We start from the raw sequence: 25,212 nt of genomic DNA, 5'->3' as shown, positions 1-25,212 counted from the left end.
TATATTTTATATTACTCCTACAGGCTACAGTCTCTCCAAAGCTGCATTTGCGGATGTAGATAGTCTGAGAGAGACTATATTAGGGGATGTAGATAGCTTGATATAATTTTCATCGCATCTATTGTCCTTAGGGCAGCACATATTACAGGACATTTAAAATTACTGCCCTTTTTCTTTCAAGTTCTTCCTTCCTGCTTTAAATAGATTCAGGACAGGATTCACCGAGAGGAGTGCAGAGCAATTATTTGAATCTTTGCTTACAGCTTTTGTGACTTGACTTTTTTTCTCTCATGTTCAACTTGATTTGAAGCAGGTACTGCTTGGCTGTGATATGTGGCAAAATGAATGTTGATGGCAAGTGGTTGCCATTGTCAAAAGAGAATGCTTCTTCCAGAAAGAGACATTTTTATGCAACAATTCAAGCACGAACTGTTGCTGAAGCTGCTGGACATGCTCGAGTTGGATTTCAGGAAGACGTTCTTTTGAACAGCCCAGTGACCCTGGCATGTGCACATCCAATTGTTTCGCGAGATACTGAAAGGCAGAGAATGGAAAAAACAAGAGTGGATGAAAAGACAACTGTAGAATCTAAAAGCTTGCTCACAGAGGCTCAACACAATACCAAGGAAAACAATAATTGCTGCTCTGCACGTAGGAGAGCAGACATGTCACTTGCTCCTGCTAAAAGGTGGGTGATTTTGGTACAAACTTCTACCTAGAAAGCAATTTTGCACACATGCATGAATACACCTCGCCCGCCAAAAAAGGAACAATCTATATAATATGTATTATGTGTGTATATGTAAATATATGTATGTATATATGTACTTTAATATTTGCATGCATACGTACATGTGTATGTGTACTGACTTTCATGTGCACGCATACATGCATATGTGTGTGTGCACGTGCACAAGTGTGCGGACTGACTGTTTGCATTGCTTCTTCATTTCAGGAGAAGGCTGCAGCCACTTTCCTCCCTTTCCTTGCACACAGATCCAAATTCTGACTTGGAGTATGTGGATGTAAGGAGACTAAAACTGCTTCTTGCAAAAATCCTACTTTCCTTGTAAAGTGGTGGTGAAGAGTGTTAATTAATATTGCTCTTCATCTTACTGTTTTGCAGGCTACTGAAGATGATGGGCATGCAAGAACAACAGCATCAAGGGACAGAGCTAGCTCATTAGCGTATCTGCTCACTCGTCATAAGAAATAGCTTTATCTGAAGAAAGGATGGGAAGAGTCTTACTTATACCATTTTTAGGTGCACATATTCGTGCATCTCTCTACGCACTTTGCTCTCAGGAGTAAGAAGGCAGCAGCAAGAAACACAAGTATTGAGATGATATGATCTTGTAAGGATTTCGCACCTTAGTTGCCGTCAGTTGTGCTACAGCTTCTTGAATCTCAGCTCTAGCACTACCCTATCCGCTTCACGTATGGCTAGACTCACGGTGGACCTAAGGTTCTCCCCACACAGGCAAAGGCAATAGCTGCGCGATGGTTGCCTGCTACAAATTCACATAAACTGCTAATGCCTTGCTGAGTACCAACTCAATTTGTGAGTTTTTTATCGTGTGCTGCTTCTTGCAGCAGCAGGCTACAAGCTATTGATTGACTATCAATGTTGAGTATTAATGCCCTTATTGTGGATAATTAATGCCCACTAAGGTAGAGAACCTTAGCCCCTGCGCTCATCGTCGGCCGCTTGTCTTCTCTCACGAAGCAGACCCACCTGCAAATCGTCAATCTTCAGGGATACTCACGTCTCCTAAAGGTCCCGCTCGTGCATTCACAATATGCTTGCTGTCAATAGAAAAGCAAGATCGTTAGGTTTGTTTTTTGTACTCTTTAAGAAGAATAGAACTCTATGTTGCATGCATAACGCATTATGTGTTTTTTTTTTGGGGTCTTGAACAAACATGATCGTTTTGTCTAGTTACCGTAACTAATTGCATGGTTATGTATTTTAAACAAACATGGTCACAAGATCTTCTGAGACCCGCAATACAAAAGACAAGAAGGTTATATCAGATCTTTCTATTTGCAGTTGCTGAAAATTTCCCATTGGAAAGAAGACCAAGATCACAATGGGCATTTGAAAGGGTTATATAGATGTATCCCACTGGGAGCCTCTTTCAGAGTTTGTTCGTATGGAGTGTCTTAAAGGGATCTTCGCATTAGAGAAGGGCAGAACACTAAACCACCTTCATTTCCAAACGATGATTTCTCTCATGGCACCCTCACTAATAAGTATTGGCAAGTTGATAAAGTCACATGCAACAGGACTTCTTCAAACTTGAAGGAGGACTAGTGATGTGTAGAGGTTTGTATCAAATCCGCATACACACTTTTGAAGGTATGCTTAGTTACTGTATGAAGGATCCATACAAAAACCATTTCAAGCTTTTTTGCCACAACATTTCACTTGAAGAAAGAACTCATGGCCATTTCAAGTTTTTTGGCCATAATATTTCACCTAAAGAAATAACTCATGATCGACAACTTTGTGCTCTCTATGGTCAAGGAGATTTGAAGAATAAGGTATACCTATGATCAGTCAATCTGTTAGAGTGTGCATGTGCTCGTGAAAAATTACATACTAAAATTTGGTGAGTGCATGAAAGCACTCTCCTTCGAATGATACGTATAAGAAAATATTACCCTATTGCATCATGGATCATACCAAAAACACGTAATTGTATGGACAAAAAGCGAGCTTGGTCAATTTGGAAAGTGATGGAAATCTCGCACTGGACACAATGCATTGACATTGAAAGTATTTTCTACATGGACATACTGACAAAAAGATATTTCTATGCAACCTCTTTTGCAACACTCTTTGGCAACAACTAATATTGGATTTTAACAACTACTTGGCTCATGTTCATCAATGTCATGATCACTTCCATGTTTTCTTTTTGTGTATTGTACTATACCAACACCTACAGGTTTGTTCGGGAAAAAACTGCATAGTTTAAGGAAGCAATTATAAATGGACAAGATTATGTGCCTCTCTTCCTCCACTAGAAAATTTGTTGGTTTGCCAAAGGATGATGCTTGCTTTCTTTGAAGCATTTCTTTGGTAGAGTATGATTTGATTCCTTCACAAAAGCTTTGTTGCTACTGTGTATGTACAATGTTTGATTACTTTTTCTATGTATAACGTTTAGTTTGCTTGCTTCATTTGAAGTAGTGTAAAATATAATGTAACTAAATATATATTATTTGTTTGTAGGCAAATTCACCTTGTGTTCGTAAGCGATATTTCAATGAAACATGAATGCGCTTGAAGGGTTCGATTGCAAGTTGTACTTCTCTTAGTCTATGGTTCTATCCAATAATGCGCATTAAAAATACGGAGCCAAAAAGTTTCTCTATTAGTTAGGTTGGATTAAAAAAAACCTTAAATGTTTGAAAGGTTCTCCCCCTAGACTCAAAGGCTAAGCCTTAGTGAGGACTAAAATAATCGTGTATGAATCTCTCCTAAGCCATATCCAAAATACAAGAACCTTATAAGTGACTTACATTTTTGTTTATATAGTGGCTTATAAGCACTCACACGGTGATCGTGAGAGTAAGAGATTGTCCGTGCTCAAGGCTTTTTTTGGTCGATCATTTCACATTTCCCCTCTCCTCATAACGCACGGTCAAGGGCAATAAGCACCTCTTGCACCTTTCTTCTGCAAGTTCCCAGCGTGTATGCAATGGTGCAAGAGGTGTAGGAGTTCGTAAATTGCTCGTGCACGTTGGGAGGGATGGAGGCGACGAGATTGGTGGAGTCGAGCAGGCAAGTCCAACGAGGCGATTAGGCGAGGGCAAGGGGAGAGGTGAGCATAGACTGTCGACTCCAAGCTTGAACATGCAAAAAAAAATAAAACGATGACGACGTCACACTTGCTACATGTAAAAAAAAACGATGACACATCCCCATTGCTAAAAGAGTAGGGATTCTATATCCACATCTTCGATGTTTTCCAAAGTCAAATCATCAAAAAAGTTTATTCGTTTTTTTGAAATGATTAATTAATTACTAAATCAATCGTCGTGGGTGCTTATAATTTTCAAATTCATCTTGAATCATGACTAACTTCTACTACATTATTTAATGATGAATTTTGAGTTTTGTCTTTCAAATATGGAAATGAAGTCATCTCCAAATTGTGCACGAGGAATGTAATAATCTTCGCATCATCTATGATGATGTATTTATCAGTGCTAGCATCAAAATTAATCTTTCCTTTCCTTTCTTGAAACCATCTGTATTTTTTACATTTTTTTAGTTTTTAATCGGAAGTTAAATCAAAAGAATTTTTGAAAATAAATTTTAACAAATTTACTTTGAGAGTTCATGAATTTTGATTTGAATCCTTTCAACGTTGAGTGAACCAATCCAATCTTGGTTGTGAGTCTCGCACACCCTCTTTATTACAAAAATCTCCTTAATGTCATTGAAAGTGGTATGTGTAGGAAAGATCATGCACTTCCATAATGCATTGATTTTGTTTATTGCCATCCCACTGAAAAGATGCAGGGGAGAAGAGAGCTTGAGCTCTTGCAAGCACACACTCTCACAAAACTCTAAAAGAGAACACACAAAGTGAGAGGTTGAAAATCTTCTTCTTCTTCACACAACACTCAACGCACCATATACAAAGATAAGAGTACACACAATATGAAAAGGTACTCAACCAAATACGTACTAGGGTTCTCTATAGTGTGAACCCAACTAAATGAGCTGGCGCTATAACTATGCCAGTCTCTAGAATGGCTGTCACACAGCCTCCTGTCATCCCACTGGTCGCATATCACCCATGATCTCACCAACCATACTAGTGGTGTAAGTGTGGGACCTAACCCCCAGGCGGGTCATCAGTGTCCACCGCCTCACTAGATGAGCTCGATATCTCAACACTCCCGCTCGAGCTCAACTCCATCTCATGTACACTAAGCGAAGCCCTGAATCTGCGAAGTTTCTCTGTACCCAATGCTTTGGTGAAGATGTCAGCGACCTGATCCTGTGTGAGTGTTGACATAAACAAAGTCAACGTCTCCTGCCAAAACCTTCTCTCTGACAAAATGGTAGTGGATCTCTATATGCTTCGTGCGAGCATAAAAAACTGGGTTCCTGGCCAACTGTATACTGCTAATGTTGTCACAGAAAATGACAACTTGTCTATCCACTGATAGACCCAAATATGCAAGTAGCTTTCTCAACCAAGCTACCTCACATGCTGCCATAGCAGCATCTCTGTACTCGGCCTCTGTACTGGATAGAGCAACCGTAGGCTGCTTCTTGCTACTCCAAGTCACAGCAGCACTCCCCAAAGAAAACATGAAGCAACTAGTAGATCTTCTATCTGAGATACTACCAGCCCAATCAGTACACATATCTCTGTCCCAGTTTCATAAAATAGTCCACAATGTAAAGTAGACCTCACATATCTCAGTATGCGTCTCAATGCATCCAAATACGGCTTCTGAGGAACCTTTATAAACTGACTCACCAACCCAACAGCATAGCTCAAATCTGGTCTGGTGATCGTCATGTAGATCAAGCTTCCTACTATGCGCCTATACAGAGAAGGATCTTACAAAATCTCTCTTGAATTTGCACTCAACTTGCCATTCTGATCCAATGGCATTGAGATAGGCTTACAGCCTGTCATACCATACTTGGACAACATGTCCAAGCCATACTGTCACCTAATCACCTCAATACCCAAGAAATATGTGAGCTCCCCCAGATCCTTCATCTCAAACTTCTGTCTAAGCAAGATCTTTACATCAAAGATCTTTACATCATGGTCCCTCGTAATGATCAGGTCATCTGCATAGATGATAATAAGCACAACCCCTCTATCACTGTGTCTCACATATAGCGAGAAATCTACATTGGCTACATGAAAGCCAATAGTGACAAGATATTCAGAAATCTTATCAGACCATGCTCTTGGTGCTTGTTTTAAGCCATACAAGGCTTTCTTCAACCTGCAAACATGCTCGGGGTGACTCACATCCTCATAACCAGGTGGCTGCAACATGTACACCTTTTCCTGCAAATCCCCATGCAAGAATGCATTCTTTACATCCATCTAATGTAAAGACCATTGCTTTGGCGCAGCCATTGCTATCACAACTCTCACTGTTATCACAACTCTCATTGCTTTGGCGCAGCCACTGCTATCACAACTCTCAATGTTGCCATCTTGGCAACTGGGCTGAAAGTTTGCTCATAATCAATGCCATATGTCTGCGCATATCCTTTGGCTACCAATCTAGCCTTGTACCTGTTTATACTTCCATCACTGTTATGTTTTACTTTGTACACCCACTTGCATCCAATGGCTTTCTTGCCTTCAGGCAATTGCACTAAATCCCAAGTCTTATTTCCATATAGTGCATCCATCTTCTCATCCATAGCTTTCTCCCAACACACATTTCCAACAGCCTCATCAATGCATGTGGGCTCTACAACCTGCACAACTTTTGCCATGTATGCATAGTGATGTGTCACATAACCATCATAGGTAAACCTCTGTATAGGATTCTTCACTCTCCGAGATCTTCGCAACTTTGCATTCATGGCTTCCATAGCCTTCTTTACACCCGGTGTTCTTATACCTCGTATTCCAAGATCCTCATCAAGGCTCATCTTTGAGAGCCACTAGACTCTCCATCAACATGAGAATGCCCTGTAGAAATGTCAAGCATACTAAGGGGCTCAATCACTTTCTCTTTGCCTTTATGTGATGTACTAATCACATTTGCAGGACTGGTATTATGACGCAGCCTGCCACTCTATGGTCTATTATGCATGTAAATTGTCTCTGAATACCATTCTTCTTCAAAAATTCAGAGAACTCATTGGAGAAGTACTCTCCCCCTCCATCTGACCTTAGGCACTTTACATGTTTCCCTGTTTGCTTTTCAACCATAACTCTGAAATTCTGAAAATGAGTGAACACCACACTCTTCTTCTTCATGAAGTATACTCACAGTTTCATTGTGTGGTCATCAATAAATGTCACATAATACCTGCAGCCTGCCACATAGACATGGTCTTCGTAGGACCCCATACATCTGAATGCACAACATCTAGTGCATTTCTGCTCACATTTCTGTCATGTGGAAATACATGCGTTGTTTGCTTTCCAAATTGGCATGCTTCACATATTTTCTGCATATCTTCAACTTTAAACTTTGGTAGCCCTGTCACAATTCCTTTAGTTTGGATAGACTTCATTCTCTGCACATTCACGTCCAATTTTTTAATGCCAAATGTCTGTGTCTGCAACAATTCCTGAACCATTTGCAAACATTGCAGCACTCACTTCAGGCGTGTTTACATTCAATGTAAACATTTTGCCCACTCTGTTGCCTTTTGCAACCAACCTGCACTTGTCTTTAAAGTCTTCAACATAACAATCATCTCAGGATTAAACTGAACCTGCAAACCCTGCTCAATCATCTGGCCAACTGAAACCAGATTCTTTGTTATGTTGGGAACATGAAGTACATCTGCAAGGTACTTCACTTTGCCATCCTGCATAGACAATGGCACATCTCCAACATGGGCAATTGGATGAGCACTGTCATCCCTTGTTTCCACAAAATCTGGTCTTTCAAGGTTTTTCATCTCCTTGAACCACTCCCCATGACTTGTCATGTGGTTCGAAGCACCTGAATCAACTTATCATACATCATCTTTATGTGTTTCTTCAACATTTTCAGACATGGCATTAACGACATGCTGCATAACAAACCACCTTTCATTATTTTCATTGTTTTTGCTCGAGGATGCATAGTTGTTTTGCTGCAATTTTCCATTTTGCATGTCAGCTTGCTTCTTATAAGAATTTGCCTGCACATGTCCAGGCTTACCACAATAAGAGCATCCACGTGTATCATTATAGTGCCTTTGCCAATTTCCACGACCTATTTGACTCGCCCTGCCTCTGAATTGGCCTCTTCCACCTGCATGTTGTTGTTGTGAATTCTGGGACTGTTGTTGTTGCTGCTCTGCTGGCCATAATTCTGATTACCTGTTCGGTCACCTCCTTGACCGTTCCACGGCCTCCTCTCTAGATGTTGTAAACGACTAGGTATGTGTTTTGTTTCATCAAAATTGTCAATGTGAGGCTTATGAGACATTGACTTAAAATTTGCAATATCATCAAAAGTAAAGACTTTTTCTTTGCTAGCCCTTTGTTTGGATTACCGCTACTTAGAGAATTTGTGTTGAAAGTAGGCTCTCAATCTCCACTCATCTAAATGATCTAAGGTGTTCAATCGCTCTTGCAAGCTCCCCTCCAAAGGTAAGTTGTTCTCATGAAGGAATCTAAGGCTCAACAACTCATGCTCTCAATAGGTAACACACATTCTTGCCCATACACAAGTGAAAACAGTGTAAAGCTTATGGCCCCCTTAAAGGTAGTGTCGTGAGCCCAAATAGCATCACAAACTTTATCATCCCAATCCCTTTTATGTGATGCAATGGTTTTTTGAAGTACGGCAACTAGTTTCTTATTTATGCTTTCTACTTGACCATTAGTAGATGGCTTATACGGTGTGGTTTTATCATGAGTGACAAATATTTAAATATTTTGTGAGATCCTCAATGACATCATTTAGAAAATGTGTTCCCCTATTAGAAAGAAGTTCAACAGGAACCCCAAAACGACATGATTTGCTCAATAAAAAAATTGGCGGTGGTTTGTGCATCATCTTGCCTCACCACTCTAGCCTCAGACCATTTAGTAAAGTAGTAAATGGCCACAATGATGTAGTTCTTTTGTCTTCTAGAGGTAGGTGTGATAGGCCCAATATAGTCGATTCCCCCATTTTTCCAAAGGTAAAGCTGCTAGAATAGGAATTTTAGGTCGTAAATGATTCTCCAAACGTGTAACCCTTTGACATAGGTCACATTTTTAACACCATTCATGCAAATCTTTGAAGAGAGTTGTCCACCAATAGCGAGCCCTTTCTATCTTTAATGGTATGAGTTTCTCTATAAAGTGCCCTCCACAAGTTGAATCATGACACTCCTACAACATGTGTGGTATCTCACCTTGTTGAACACAACGATAAAAAACTCCTTCAAAACCCTTTTGATAAAGTTTCCCCTTAATGATAGAAAATCTTTGTGCATGTGTGACTACTATTTTCTTCTCAGCTTTGCTCATCTCTTAGGGAACTCCAAGGTAAATAGGTAGGAAGTGATTTGGTCATACCACTCCTGGGATCTCTCAATTGAAACAAGTCAACAATAAAAGGCTCGCTAGGTGGTCCCACTTCTTCTTCAAGAAGACTAGCTATACAATCCACAAGCTTTTGAAGAGGAGGAGGTTTGGTTCTAAGCTCATAATCACTGGTTTGTAGCTCCACTACCCACCTCATAATGCATTCCGAAAGTTTATTCCAACAAAAGTTTAAGTGAATCTTTTGGTACATAGATGATGGTGTGTTGCATTGTCAAATAAGAGCAAAATTGCCTAACAACTTCAGCAATAACTAAACATGCCCACTATAGTTGGACAAGCTAAAATTACATATGAGAGCAAGAAGAATAAAGATTAAATGGTTTGGTAAGATCGGGAGGTTTCATAATAGGGGTGCTAATGAAGACATCCTTAAGAGTCACAAAAGATTTTTGCTGGTTCCTCTACAACACAAACTTAACATCCACTTGTAAGAAAGTATTCAAGGGAACGATAACATGTGCCATATCCTTTATAAACCGATTGTAGTGCTTAGCTGTCCTAAGGAATCCCCTCAATTAACTCACAATCGTGGGCGGTGGTGTGTTAATGATGGCCTCTACTTTAAATGGATCCATAGCTATCCCATGCTTACTAATTAGATGTCCCAACAAAATGTCATACTTTAACCCATAGACACACTTTATTGGATTTAGAGCAATATATTTTTCCATAGCTATCCCATGCTTATGACCAAATGCCATACTCTACCCCAAAGACATGCTTTAGTGGGTCTAGAGAAATAGATTTTTCTTGACACTTTTGAAAGACATACTCTAGGACCTTTAGGTGTTTTTCCTTCTCACTCCCCAACCCTAGGTCATTCATGAATATTTTGAGAAACTCAGCTAAATCATCTCTAAATGTTTCATGAATAAAGCGCTGATAATAAGTAACATGTGCATTACATAGGCCGAATGGCATAACATGATATGTATGTGTCCCAAATGTGGTGGTGAATGTAGTTTTTAGTTTATCCTCATTGGCAATGGCTATTTGGGTATACCCTGAAAAATAGTTCATGAATGAATAGAGTTCCCTCCCTCTACTACTACAGAATCTAGAATTTGATCAGTGAAAGGAAGGGGATACTAATCTTTCATAGTGCCCTTATCATGTTATTTGTAATCCACATAAATTCTTAATTGTTTTTTCTTTTTTGGAACCACGATAATAGGAGAAAAAACCATTCAGTGTTATCAATTGTAAAGACAAAGGCTGCTGTCAACAACTTCTTAATCTCATTGTATGCCCCCATTCTATAATACTCAGGCAACTGTCATTGTATGCCCCCATTCTATAATACTCAGGCAACTGTCATTGTCTTTGTCTTACCGGCGGCTAGGTATTTGGCTTCAAGGGGATGCAATGGATAACTCAAGGGAATCCCTCCTAGCTCAGAATATTAAAATGTCATGATAATTTTGGCACAACTCCACGATGATGGCATCCTGCAAAGAAGAGTCTAAAGATGCTCCCAAAATTACCGTCTCGTCCAAGCCTTCTCGTGCAAGTGGGGGTTTAGCTTCCTCCTCACCAAAGCTAATCTCAGTATGGTCTAGATAGACTATGTAAATAGCAAGGGTGTTGGAAGAATACTCACTCCCACTCACTTCCCCAAATCATATGTGTCAAGATCTCTCTCACTCTTAGGGAGTCTAGGATACACATCAATTTTAATTCGAACATGGACTCACCCAAACAAGAGTTGCCCCATAGCAATGTCAACAACATCGTCACTCTTTTGTAACCATGGGTGACCCATAGCAATGTCAACAACATAGTCACTCTTTTGTAACCATGGGTGACCCAAAAGTACATGGTATTGAGCTGACCCTTGGTGTAGTCTAACAACATAGAACTCTACATCAATTGTCCCCCTACCACGATAATGGGTAACCCTTGGATGAATCCTTCTGGTTGGATTGTCATATGATCAGCCATCCTAAGTCTCGTCTCAAAGTTAAGCCCAATTTAAACAAATATGGTGTAGCTTAAAACATTAGCCCCAGACCTAGCATCCACTATGGCTTAACGAATGACAAGTTCATGAATCGTGCAATCAAAGGGACACTCCCTATCAACTCACACTAGATCAATCTTATGCACCTTCTGATTCCCAAAGGCTAAATGGTAGGAGCTATCCATATCTCTACACATTCTCTAAATTTGAGCGTGCGGCTATAGCTGGGCACTCTAGCAAAAATTGGGGAAGGGACATGGTAATCTCCACTATATTAAGGGTCTCAAGCAAGTTTAAATGTTTAATAGAAGAGACCAACTTACTTGTAACATGTACCCTGACTTGCTTTGCTTGTTCTCTGGTTTTGGTTTCTACAACAGCTTTGGATTCTTTCTTAACATGGGTGGTAGGGAGGGAACTAGGTTGTTCTTTTGGGATTTGATTTGAGAGTTTCTAGCTTTATTATTGGGTTTTATGCTCTTCCCCCCTTAGTGACGACACAAACTCTAGACTCAAGATATAAAACCTCAATCATATTTATAGGTATTTTACCTTATGGGGAAATCTCTTAGATCCTAGGCCTAGAACTTGGCTCTTGTTGACCCCTTCTCTTCTTTTAAAGGAGAGTCCACCTTTTGGCCCAAGTGGTTTGGCAACGAAAGGCTGCCCTTCTATTGTTTTGGGCTCTAAATTTCATAAAGCAATCATTCTCTATGTGTCCATTTCCTAAACAATAGTCTCAATTAAGACAAGTGAGAGCATCCTTACGTGAGCATTTGCATAAACATCGTGATGAATATTAATATTAAAATAGTATGCATATAATGATAATAATGGAAACACATAAATTCATGCACATACAATGCACTCAAAAAAATACGCCCTAGACCAAAAAAATATCCAGTAGCTTGTGATACAATTGGAATAAGTAGGAAAGGATATTGTGCCATATCTAAGCTATTCTTCAAGTAGTTTAAGCCTTGACAATTGTTACAGGGTTTTGGTCTACCAAGGCCAGCATAAATGGACTATTGTTGCCTAAGCACCATTGTGCTTTGGTAGCAATAGGGTCATCATGATAATCAACGACACAAAGCAAACAATACCATACTGTAAGGAAGAGGATCTATTCCTAAAGGATTTCTATGATGCTGAATGCAAAAAGCTACAAGCCTCTTCCTCGGAAGCCCCTCTACATGAAAACATAACTTTTGCATCAATGAGCAACTTTGACAAAGCATCTACCCCTTCATCTCCATCCGACCAACAACAAAGTCTAAGGCCAAAACCTCGCAAAATCAAAAACTATTCTGAAGATGTCCCCCAAGTGCAACCATCTATCTCTAAAAAGGAACTCAAAGAAAAAGCCTCAACCTCTACAACTCCTCATCGACCACACCAACCTAACCAAAGCAGAAAGCTGCATGCTCAAAAGCCTCAACATTAGCATCCACCACTCCATAAGAGACTCAAAACTTATTGTCAACAATGCCCATAAGTCTCAAACCCGCAACCTCAGCACCAACCAATGTGAAAGAGAATAATAAATCTTCCACTTTATCTAAAAAGAAAACTCCATCTCATGACATCCAAAATTAAGGTATCTCAATGGTATCAAAATGTGGGTGGAAAAGCAACTACTTGTAGCTCAAGACTTCTACGAAGGTGCCAATCCAATTTGGGTGCCTCGACAATCAAAGCCTCGTCCTCAACGCAAAACTCGAAGGCGAAGGAAGAATAAAAGTGCTCCATAACGTCATCCACAAATGTCGATGTGAGTTCCTCAAAGAACTCCAACCACTCAACAAATGTGGTTACCAAAAAGATTGCTGCAAGCTTAAGGGTACTACCAAGGTAATACCAAATTTTGGATTCCCAAGTGCATCAAGAAGTCACTTGATCATGCACAAAGAAAGAAACCTCAGCACCAGCCACCAATTCATAATTCCTATCAAGGATGGGTGCATGTGCTTCACAAAGAAGGATATTAAGATGGAAATCCCATCATAGATAGAACAAAGTAAAGAAAGCAACTCCAATTAAAATAACTTCACCTAAAATTCAACAAGAATGGAGGCCCAAGCAACACCAAGCAAGCCACTCAACCCCTCTCGTGCATATAACACATAAACAAGAGCTTGCGTGTTCAGTCACACCAATGGCAACCAACCAGAAGTTGTACCTACTGCCTAGACAACACTCGAGCCACAAATTCAAGAATCAATCCCCAAGTCTACAATGGGAACTTATGAGCGCATCAAGGAAAAAATCGCAATGCTCTTTTCATCCTTCTAGATGAAAAGCATGAGTGCAGAAGCTACGTGGTAGACATAAGAAACTAGTCTCTCAAAAAGGAGACTAGCTACAAGAACCTGTTGCTCGTAAGGTGGGAACAAAGAAGAAGAAGAAGAAGAAAAAGACAAAAACACAAGGGCATCACACAAATGGCCTACCTAAAAACGGTGGAATATCACAAGAAAGTCCCAAAACAATCTTCAATAGCCAATACATTTTTGTTAAGTTTATAGCTTACTATTCTTTTGGCTAAGTTAATGTAGTAGCTGCTCCATGAGTACATATACATACTCATGCACTAGAGGATATTTGCACCATAGCCTCACCATCGACAACTTTTCAGGTACATCTTTGGATGGGGGGGCCATGGTGGGTGAAAGCATGGTTAATGGTACAACCCATCGCCTAAAATTTTTCTTCAAATTGCAAAACTCTCCAAATGAAAACTAGAGTCTTCACAACACATCGATCTCTAATCCTTAGTGAAGATGTCTACGATAAACTCGCAAGTCACTGTAATTCTTTCATGCCTCGCCAATAAGCGGCTACTTCAACAAGTAGCAACTCAATATAATACTCTATGTACTTTATGTATACCTACTTCATAGAACATTTAAATATACATGAAAGCATAAAAAGCACATGGGAAGAAGCATGCAAGAACAGCTCCTACAACATTTGACAAGAATCCTACCACAAAAAGGGACATCATCAAAGGCCAAATTCTCCAAGTGATGAATGTCGCTAGAATGAATCAGATGAGGAACTGAGAATCACAGTCTACATTCCTTTGGATCCTTCCTTCTCTTCTCCCCCATTATTAACATCTCTTAGTTTCCTAACTAACACAAATAACATGTAACTGCTTATGATTGCCAAAAACAAATAACATGTAACTGCTTATGATTGCCAAAAACAAATAACATGTAACTGCTTATGATTGCCAAAAACAAAGTGGGCAAAAAATATACCCACAAAAAAGCTCAAAAAATATAAAAATGCATCCCCACCTTGTTAGAAATTCTCGCTAATCTCTAACCTTTTCATTTAATAACTAGCCTTTCTTATTCCTTTCGGAGGACAAGGACTATTGGACGTCACTTAACATCAAAAGCCATCAACAAAGCTTGTCAATTCTCCCCACATAAAGGTCTTCAACGCGATCATGTGAGGATGCATCGACATCAAGAGGGGAAAATATTAACCCATTTCTAGGGTTAGCAAGAGCTACTGCCATTATCTTACATCAAGGAGTCAAGGTAGACACACCAAAAGGTCACACATTTTAGATATGAAGCAACTGTGTCCAAATCTACAACTTGGACGGGCGCCCGTAATGGTCTGAAGGAATACTTATAGTGATTTCCAGTTTAAGAGCGTGTGGTAACAAGTTAAGATGAATTCCAAGTGATGTAGTTCATGGATATATTATGAGAGTAGTCATTGTAATAGAATTAGGCCTTTTATAAGCCTAAAGTGCCCGGTCGGCCATAGTTTAAGTGAGTGTGAACACTTATGGCCATGTATATAAGTGAAAATCTCTCATAATATACAAATAATTCTTCCATTGTGCAATAGAGTTTTGCCTGCTAATCCTCTTACTAATCTCTCTCTAATCCATGCTAGTGAGTGTATGTGAGTGAAGTGAGGTTGGAGGAGGGATGAGTACACGTAGTGCAATAGAGTTTTGCTCTTGCTAATTCTCTTGCTAATCTCTCTATAATCCATGCTAATGAGTGTGTGTGAGTGAAGTGAGGTGAGAGGAGGGGTGAGGACACGTAGTGTAGCGCGGAGGTGTGACAACGCACGCGGGAGGCTATGATGGAATTGCTTCTCAAGGAGTTGTGGAGTTTGGAGACCTTAAGGGTTACGAGCTCGGCCATCGAAGAGATCCCCACAATAGTCGCCAGGTAATCTTCTTATTGGATGTGTTTCGACGAGGGTTTGGGTGAGCCATAATACACTTCATAGTTGTGAATGCTACCCTGTACTCTGCTTCACAACTATATGTGGCCACTGTTGGCTACTTCTTGCCGATCCATGAAATATCTGAAATACTAGGAAGGAAACAGTTACCACTAGTAGTGGACACCCTAGTGTCAAAGTCCTGAGTGCCTTGAAAGTAACACAAGACACGTTTCACTACTTGCTAATGCCGAGTGCCAGGGCAATGCAAAAATCTTCTCAATTGTGATACTACATATTGAATATCCAGACAAGTAGTGCATAGATATATAAGGCATCCAATAAGTGGCATCCAATAAGTGGCAATGCAAAAATCTTCTCAATGCATAGATATATAAGGCATCCAATAAGTGGCAACATCAAAAGGCTCGGAAGAGTCCTCAAGAGATAGGTGTAGGTCTGGTTCCATAGGAGTAGAAATAGGTTTGGAATTTGTCATTTGGAACCGTTTTAAGAGCTATTGAATGTATCTTATGTGAGATAACATGATGCTCCCCTCAACTGGTATAAACTGGATACCCAAATAGTAATGCAATAGCCCCATGTTGGAAACATCAAATGCATGTTGTAAGTGAGCTATAAAAGCTGAAATGTGCCCCTCATCAGGGCTAGTTATGAGCAGATCATCCACATAAAGGTTCAAGATTATGAGATGATCCCCTTGTTTGTAAACATAGAGGGTACTCTCAGTCGAACTTCTTTGGAACAGACAAGAGAGCAAGTATGTGTGTATCTATTGATACCAAGCACGTGGAACCTGTGTTAGGCCATAGAGTGCTTTACGCAATCTACACACCTTATGCTCTGCATGTTTTAAAAAAAATCTAGAAGGCTTAGATACATAAACCTCTTCTTGCAAATCACCATTCAAAAAAGCAGTTTTGATATCTTAGTGATGTACATTCCAACCTTTATGTGAGGCCAATGCAACAAGAGTGAGGATGGTGAAGTGGGTGCAAAAGTCTCATCACAGTCAATGCCTTCTCTTTGGGCATAGCCTTTGGTGACTAAACGAGCCTTGTAACGATCAATGGAGCCATAAAGCTTCCCCTTCAGTTTATACACCCGCTTTGTGCCGATAGCACGCTTGTTCGGCGGCGGTCGGCAGGCAAGTCACATAACTCCCATGTAGGATTTTTTTCAATGGAGTCCAACTCTGAATGCATGGCTGAAACCCAATTCTCATCCTCCAATGCATTAAAATGAGAAAGTGGTTCCTCATTACATGCGGTAGCAACAAGGGCTATGTCAAGAAAATGAGATGCATGTCGAGAGGCAGCTCGTGTCTGACCTGGCATTGAGCTTATGACTGCAAGCATTTTTAGCCAGAGGGATAAAGTGATGGAAAGCAAAAAATGCATCTGACTTGGCTTTCAAACCATACCCCAACAAAAACGAGTATAATCGTTAATGAAAGTTATGAAGTACAAATGTCCGTGGAAAGATGGTGCCTGCATATAGGGCCACATAGATCACTATGTACGAACTACAATGGTCGAGTAGCTCACATAGTGCCATCTTATGGAAAGGACTGATGGTGCATCTTGCCTAGTATACATCTGTTGCATACGTGCTTGTGCAGAATCTACGTAGGTGGCAGCTCATGAACTATAGCCTGATGCTGTAAACTGCATAAGAGAAGGGAAATTCAATGACCAAACCGAGCATGCCATAGCTTAGTGTCATGCATAATAGCTGATGTGGAAGCAGCTAAAGAATCAATAGGAGGATCATTACTCCTGTCATACCTGCTAACCTATATAGGCCATTGCATAATGTACCATATAATAGAAGTGCATTGGAATCAGTTCTATCATAAATGGAGCAACAGTGATCAGAAAACTAGATTTTGAGGCCAACTTTTGCAAGTGCTAAGATAGAAATTAGATTCTTTTGCGAATGCCAGGTAAAAACAAAATGTCAGCAAGAGTATATGTGGCCCCACTACATGATGCTGCAGATGCCAGGTACATACAAAGTGTCAGCAAGAGTATATGTGGCCCCACTACATGATGTTAGTTCCACATTGCCAATGCCTTTAATGGCATAGGATGTATTATTAGCACATAAAAACTATACCACCTGATGGAGCATCTCTCAAGGTGGCAAACAACTGTTTGCCACCCACTACATGATGTTAGTTCCACATTGCCAATGCCTTTAATGGCATAGGATACATTATTAGCACACAAAAGCTATACCACCTGACAGAGCATCTCTCAAGCTGTTTGCATGAAGTGATGTGCTTCGTAACACCCAAATTAGATTGATGTTTCCATTCATTTTACACAGCAAAGAAATGGGCAAATTGGAGTATACCCGACACAAGTAGTAGCTTCAAGTAACTCAGAGTATCTCAAATGTCTACTCAATGCATACCAAAACACCAATCTACAGGTCAAAAGCTGCAGGCAAAATCGGCACATCGAATTAGTGGAATTGGAATGGGAAATTGGCAAGTCAAAAGTTGACGTGGAGTCAACAGGTCAGCAGGTCGAAAGCTGACATGGAATCGGCAGGTCGGAAGTTGATATGGAATCAGTAGGTCGAAATCTAACTTGGAATCAACAGATCGAAAGATGAAAGTGGATTCATCAGGTCAGAATCAGTTGATTGACAAATGCAGAACTAGCTCTGATGGACAAACACGTTGAACCTAAAACGGATTGAATTAGCTGATGGGGAGACGAACGCTGAATCGGTTGACTGAATCAGCTTGATGGAAGTTGAAAGCCAAATGCTGAATGTCGAAGGTAGAAGTTCAAAATTTGGATGCCAAAGCAGAGCGTCGAAGCAGAAAGGCGACTGTTGATGGGTAAACCCGGCTAAGAAATTAAACCCGGCCAACTGTTGAATGTCGACATGCTGAAGACTGAAAGCTAAGTTGCTCACGCAGAAGCCACAATCAAATGCTGAATGTTGAACACTAAGTGCTGTAAAGCCTGAGGTCAAAGGCTGAATGGCTGAATGCTCAAACTGAATGGTTGAAACATGGAAAGCGTAAAGCTGAATGGCTAAATTCGAATGCTTTGATGATGCGGAGTACCTAAAGCTAAATGGCTAAATGTAGAAAGCCAAATGTTGAACTAGGCAAAGTCGACTGACGTGCTGATGGACAAGGAGGTCCGACACTGACATAGCTGATGGACAAGGAGGTCTGGCTGCTCTATGAAAAGATGTAGGGGAGAAGAGATCTTGAGCTCTTGCAAACACACACACACACTCACACAAACCCTAGACGAGAGCACACACGGTGAGAGAGGCTGAAAATTCTTCTTCTTCTTCACACAATAAAAGAGGTCTACAAGAAGATAAAGTGACTAACACACAATAGAGTATATACATCCCTACTTACCCTCAATTCACGTGTAGCAGGATTATAACATCTATATCCCTTTTGCTCAAGGGAATACCCAATAAACACACATTTTTTTGCTTTTGGATCCAGCTTGGTACGTTACTCATCTGGCACATGCACATATACAATACATCCAAAAACTTTCAAGTGAGACAAATCAGGTTTCTTGCCAATAAACTTCTCCTCTGGCATTACATCATGTATGGCTACAGTAGGAGTCATGTTCATAATATAAACTGTTGTAGACACAGATTCAACCCAATAGCTATGTGGCATATTCTTCTCAACAAATCAATGCTCGTGCTATCTCTGCAATGTGCCTGTTTTTTCGCTCAGTAACTCCATTTTGCTACAGAGTGTATCTACATGTAAATTGTCTCTGAATGCCATTCTTTCATAAGAATTCAGAGCTCATTAGGGAAGTATTCTTCCCCTCCATCCGACCTTAGGCACTTCACATGCTTTCTTGTCTGTTTTTCAGCCCGCATAACTCTAAAATTCTAAAAATGAGTGAACACTTCACTCTTCTCCTTCATGAAGTACACCCACACTTTCCTTGTGTGGTCATCAATGAATGTTATGTAGTACCTGCAGCCACCCATAGACATAGTCTTCGCAGGACCCCATACATCTAAATGCACTACATCTAGCACATTCCTGCTCACATTTTTGTCATGTGGAAATACATGTTTTGTTTGCTTTCCAAATCGACATGCTTCACAAACTTTCTGTATATCTTCAACTTTAAACTTAGGTAGCCCTGTCACAATTTGATTAGTCTGCATAAAATTCATTGTTTGCACATTGACATGCCCAATTCTCTTATGCAAAATGTCTGTATCTGCAACAACTCCTGAACCATTTGCAAACATTGCAGCACTCACCTCAGGCATATTTACATTTAATGTAAACATTCTGCCCACTCTGTTGCCTTTTGCAACCAACCTACACTTATCTTTGAAGTCTTCTACATATAACAGCCATCAGAGTTAAACCAAACCTATAAACCCTGCTCAATCATTTGGCCAACATAAACCAGATTCTTTGTAATGTTTAGGACATGAAGTACATCTGCAAGGTACTTCACTTTACCATCCTGCATAGACAATGGCACATCTCCAACATGGGCAATCAAATGAGCAGTGTCATCCCCTGTTTCAACAAAACCTAGTCTTTCAAGACTCTTCATTTCCTTAAACCACTCACCATGACTTATCATGTGGTTCGAAGCACCTAAATCAATATACCATACATCATCCTTACATACTACTATATCATTTCTAGACACACCATTAACCACATGTTGCATAACAAACAACCTCTCATTATCCTCATTATTTTTGCTAGAGGATGCATAGTTGTTTTGCTGTGCTTTTCCATTTCGCATGTCACTCTGCTTCTTATAGTAATCTACCTGCACATGCCCAGGCTTACCATAGTAAAAATAGCCTAATCATTATGTTGCCTTTGCCAATTACCACGACCTCGTTGACCCCCTCCTACCTCTAAACTGGCCTCTTCCACCTGTATGTTGTTGTTGTGAATCCTCTGTGAATCCTGGGACTATTGCTGCTGACCATAATTCTGATTACCTGTTCGGCCACTACCTTGGCCATGTCCACGATCTCTACCTCGTCCTCTACTTGCACTTGTGTAGAAGGCCTGCTGCTCTGAACTGTTTCTGTTTTGTGAAGACTGTTGATCTTCACCCAAGTTCTTCTCTTCAATGATCAACATTAACACCAAATCCGTGAAGTTGGGAATGTTCTCCCGAGTTTGAATAGATGTCTTAGACGCATTGTATTGTGGCCCGAGACCACGCAAACACACTTTCACCTTATCATCATCATCCATAAACAACAATTGATGTAAGGGATTCTACAATGCCCTTAATCTCCAAAGCATAATCATTCACAGACATATTCTTCTTCTCCATAGTATGAAGCTCATTCTTCAACCGAATTTTTTGTGCCTTGGTGTTGGTTTCATACAGCTTCACCAAGGTGTCCCAAGCCTCCTTAGGTGACTTGGCATCCTATATATGCCCAATCATAGTGTCCTATATGCTGATGGAAAGCCAATACATGACTTTCTTTGCTCCTTGATTCCAATCCTTGAACTCTTTTATATCTGCACAGTAGTTGATTATTCTTCGGTATCTCCGGTGCCTCCTTATGTTCACCTTCAATGTAGTCCCAATAACCTTTTCCCATCAGGAAATTGTTCAATCTAAATCTCCAAGCATTGAAGTTGTTCTTGTCAAGCTTCTCTGCAACAATCTGGTTTATTCCATCATTCGACATCTTTTCCACAACACAAATTTACCAACAACAGCACTCTTGCTGCTTGACCTGCACAGCTGCTGTATTCTCGTAGCGGCACTATACTGCACCCAAACTATCACAACCAGTGACCTTACTTTGCATACATACACCCAATGGCAACTTTGAGAGCTCTTTGCAGCACACATAGTGTCTGCATAACCAATTGCCCTTCCTGAAGTTTCAAAAATAGAGTTCTGCAGAGAATCGAAACTTACCCGCAGTGCTTGTGAACGCTTGCTGCGAACTGAAAAACGGAGGTCCAGACGCACCCGAAACACGTTTTCGGCTCTAGAATTTTTTTTGTCCAATAGGATAGTATAGTTGTCTTGTAACTTTCCTCCCGTGAAGAAAGCTCCTCAATAGGAGTTCGTTTGCTGGTGCCTCCCAAAGAGCTCCCGACGACAAGGTTGTAGTAGCCAACATAGAGGGGGAAGAGTAGATGAAGCTCTTACCCTCGTACTGCTTCGTGCGCTTATCTTGCTTTTTGTTGCTCATCAGCCCTTAGCATGAACCAGGCTTTGATACCATGAAAAGATGCAGGGGAGAAGAGAGCTTGAGCTCTTGCAAGCACACACACACTCACATAAACCCTCTCGCACACAAGGTGAGAGGCTGAAATTTTTTCTTCTTCTTTACATAACAAAAGAGGTCTATAAGAAGATAAAGTGACTAACACACATAATAGAGTATATACAAGCGGTCCATAATGTGAACACGCTAAGAGGAGTGAGTAGATGTGGACTAGTCGATGTAGTCCAGCTGTAGAATCTTTGGCGAAGATATGTCGGTGTGCTAGCTATCAAACCCGCTAGTGATATAAATGTTGAATGGCCATGCAGGTGCCTCGTGATGAGTGTTAGCTCATGTTGAGCTTGACATCTCAACACTGTAAACATAGGCTTTGATACTAATGTTGGATGAGGGAGAAGATGCTCTGTACACTCACACAGACACACATGCATACATAGTCGAATCAAGCTCGAAGAACGAGAGAAAGGCCAAAAGCAAAGCTGGAAAGTACTCAATGATAATGATATGGAATGAGTGGAGTACAAGAGTACAAATAGAAGCCCTAGACCTAGGGCTAATGTGGCTAACACATAAGAGTGTGCTCACATGGGGAAAAAACCCTGCCCACAGCATAGGGTAAAAAGTGCCCATGTGTAGGGTTGTTCACACCAGGGACTTCCACGCTAACACCCCCCCCAAAGACAAGTCCAAGAGACATAAAAAGTGACAGAGCAACCAGAAGAGTCCCCACAAAAGCAACTATAAAAGTAGCGAAAGCAAAAATAGAAAACTACTTCTACAAATGAACAACCTCCTCAATAGCAACCAGTGCAAGGCCAAGGAGTACAAGAGCTTTCAATAGATATCATAAGGAGGTCCCCAAGAAAGAAACAACCAGTGATGAGTGGATCATAAAGGAAAGAACTACCTCCACACATAGAGAAAGAAATCCCTTTCAAGAATCAAAGGAAGACACCGCATAAGAAACAAAAGCAACCAGTAGACTAAGAGATGCCTCCACCACCTCCACCAATGCCTAAGAAAGTCTCTCAATAATGTCAAAAGAAGTCTCCAAAACCTCATAGCAGCAGAGAGCAGCAGAAGAAGAAGTTGGTCCATCTAGGCTTTTGGGAAAGGAGAGCTTCAATAGGAAGCCAACAATTACACTTAAAGTGAAGCCACTAGCACCTCCAACAATTAAGAAGAAGCGAAGGGCCAAGCTTGGTGTCAAAGCACTTAGGAAGATAAGAACAATTTAGAAAACGTATCATCAAGTATGTTAAAGAGCACCTTTCCAACGTGTGGTTCGTAAAATAGCTGAAGACTATAGTCTTGGGTAAGGTTCACCCCTGGTGTACTAGGTTGTGCAAGTTTCTATCACTTCATCATTTTCTTACTTTGTAACCCTTTTATTTTATTGGAAGTATTGCAATCAATTTGGTCACTTCAAAAATCTATATTTATATACATTTGATTTGATATGAAGTATAATTTAAGGTTGCACTCTTTGAGGGGGACCAACAACTTAAACTACCACGTCCCTAGCCTACCTTGCATGATTGTGCTGATGAGGTAGGGAGTAATTTATTATTTTCTATAAATTTTCTTGATATAATAACAACAGTAGGGTATGTAGAGTTAACCATGTTAGACCATACAAAAAAAAGTGCAAACGCACCCCCAACGATCATAGAGCCAATCTCTACAAACCTTGTACATGCCTCAAGGATAACAAAAATCAGGTTAAAAAATAAAAAAATAAATCCCAAACTAGTCTTTGGCTTTGGTTGAGTCAAATCATTGTATTACACATGTAAAACCTATAAATTTACTTGATTGGAGCGTCATGTATCAAGCAAAATTTTTAAAAAATACCCCTCCATATGTGATGCTCCATACAAGCTCTAGAGGCATTACTCAAATTTATTTCTCTTCTCCCAAACTTACTCAAAAATTGCAAAGAACAAAAAACTATCCTTAAGTAAGCAAGAAAGGTATGCTTCTTCATCTTATATACATATATCCTTTCTCTTTCCAAATATCTTATCTACTAACACTCTTTGTCTAGTTGTCCAACTATCTTAAAGCCTTGTGCTAGTTATTGAACCACCTTGAACCAAGTATGATACTCCTTCTCTAGTTGCTCAACCATCTCAAAGTCTTGTGCTAGTTATTTAACCACCTTGAACTAGGTCTAAAACTCTTTCTATAGTTGTTGACAACCACCTCAAACTCCTTTTGTAGTTGTTTGACAAACGACCTTAAACTCCTTTGGTAATCTCCTAGTTTAGTGTGTGAGGGGAGGCATGAATTCTCCCAAGTTTTTTTTAAAGGTTTGAACCTTTATTAACACAAGGGTTCATTTGTTTGCACGTGAAATACCAAAGTAGAAAAGGGTAGAAGAAGATTCTAGTTTTAAGTTGAAAATTTTGGATGAAGCCACATTTGTCAAACATAATATATGAGAAGAGAAATAATTAAATAAGGACTGTAGACCTCTTATGAAGCATGGCATATCAAATAAATAATTAAAAAATTTAAAGCACCCCTCCAACCAACATGGAGCGACTAGGGCTGTCGAAATGGCCCTATTTGCTTCACGTTCATTGGAGGGGTGTCTAAACTCTTTTTAATATTTTGTTTGATATGTGATGCTCTAGAAGAGTTATACATGCATCTCTCTCTCTCTCTCTCTCTCTCTCTCTCTCTCTCTCTCTCTCTCTCTCTCTCTCTCTCTCTGTAAGTCAGCATGCGTCTGTAAATTTATACAAGTACACAATGCTTCTTATAAATGCATATGGCACACACGAAGGATAGAGACTATATGAAGACCTACTCATTAGAAAAAAATATAAAAAAATGCTAGGTACTTTAAAGGGTGTATAGAGTAATCATGATTTGAAGAAACAAAGTGTAAATAAAAAATGAATATTAGAATTATTTTTTTAGTGAGAAATTTTTAAAAAATTTGAATTCTATATTATTTCAAAAAACGATTTCCAATGGGCAACATAATTTGTGATAAAAATGTACCTTTGTGACTGCTTACCCCCTCAAGACTTTCATTTAAGCTACATTCAATACTAAAAACATTATATCAGATATTTACCTTGAGGAAAAAAATTACACAAAGCCAAAAAGAAAATTTTATTAACATGTTGATTGAGTTACATGAAGTATAGGAAATTACATTAAAGATAATTACATTGGCTTCTAAGTTCCTTTAACATCAAAATACTAGATGATATTCTTTGGATTATCATCACAGAATAGACTAGGTTTGCCTAAGTTTTAGAGGAACTTTTTAGAGCTAAAACCTTGGGCTAATCCTATACTTGTCTTAATCAAAACATCTACTTTTTGGGAGGCACCCAATACAAAGATTGGAGTCTTCTTACACATAATAGGATGACTTTTGGGGCATAGGGATCTTCTAATGTCCAAGGGGTGGTGAGTCTCTTTTCCCAAAATGCTTTCAGTAAAATCAAAATTTAAAACGTGAACATAAATTTTCAAGAAGTAAGAAAAAAGTAAACA

General features: G+C 39.8%; 1 protein-coding gene across 2 annotated transcripts in view; it reads left to right on the top strand.

The window, feature by feature from the left end:
* The window catches only part of LOC147621417 (ATP binding microtubule motor family protein), a 154,425-nt gene extending 152,504 nt beyond the window's left edge, over positions 1-1,921 (top strand). For both annotated transcript variants that reach the window (XM_086824163.1, XM_086824164.1), the window contains 3 exons: positions 314-688; positions 956-1,025; positions 1,127-1,921. In XM_086824163.1, the coding sequence (XP_086680289.1) occupies positions 314-688; positions 956-1,025; positions 1,127-1,216 (535 nt within the window). In that variant the 3' untranslated portion in view covers positions 1,217-1,921. The remainder of the gene's footprint in view (positions 1-313; positions 689-955; positions 1,026-1,126) is intronic.
* The last annotated feature ends 23,291 nt before the right edge of the window (positions 1,922-25,212 follow it).

The sequence above is a fragment of the Cibotium barometz genome, chromosome 30, assembly GCF_041138505.1.
Source record: "Cibotium barometz isolate CiBa-2024 chromosome 30, ASM4113850v1, whole genome shotgun sequence".
NCBI classification, from domain to species: Eukaryota; Viridiplantae; Streptophyta; class Polypodiopsida; order Cyatheales; family Cibotiaceae; genus Cibotium; species Cibotium barometz.
The sequence above is the reverse complement of the archived record's forward strand: the minus strand, read 5'-3'. Positions and strand labels throughout refer to the sequence as shown.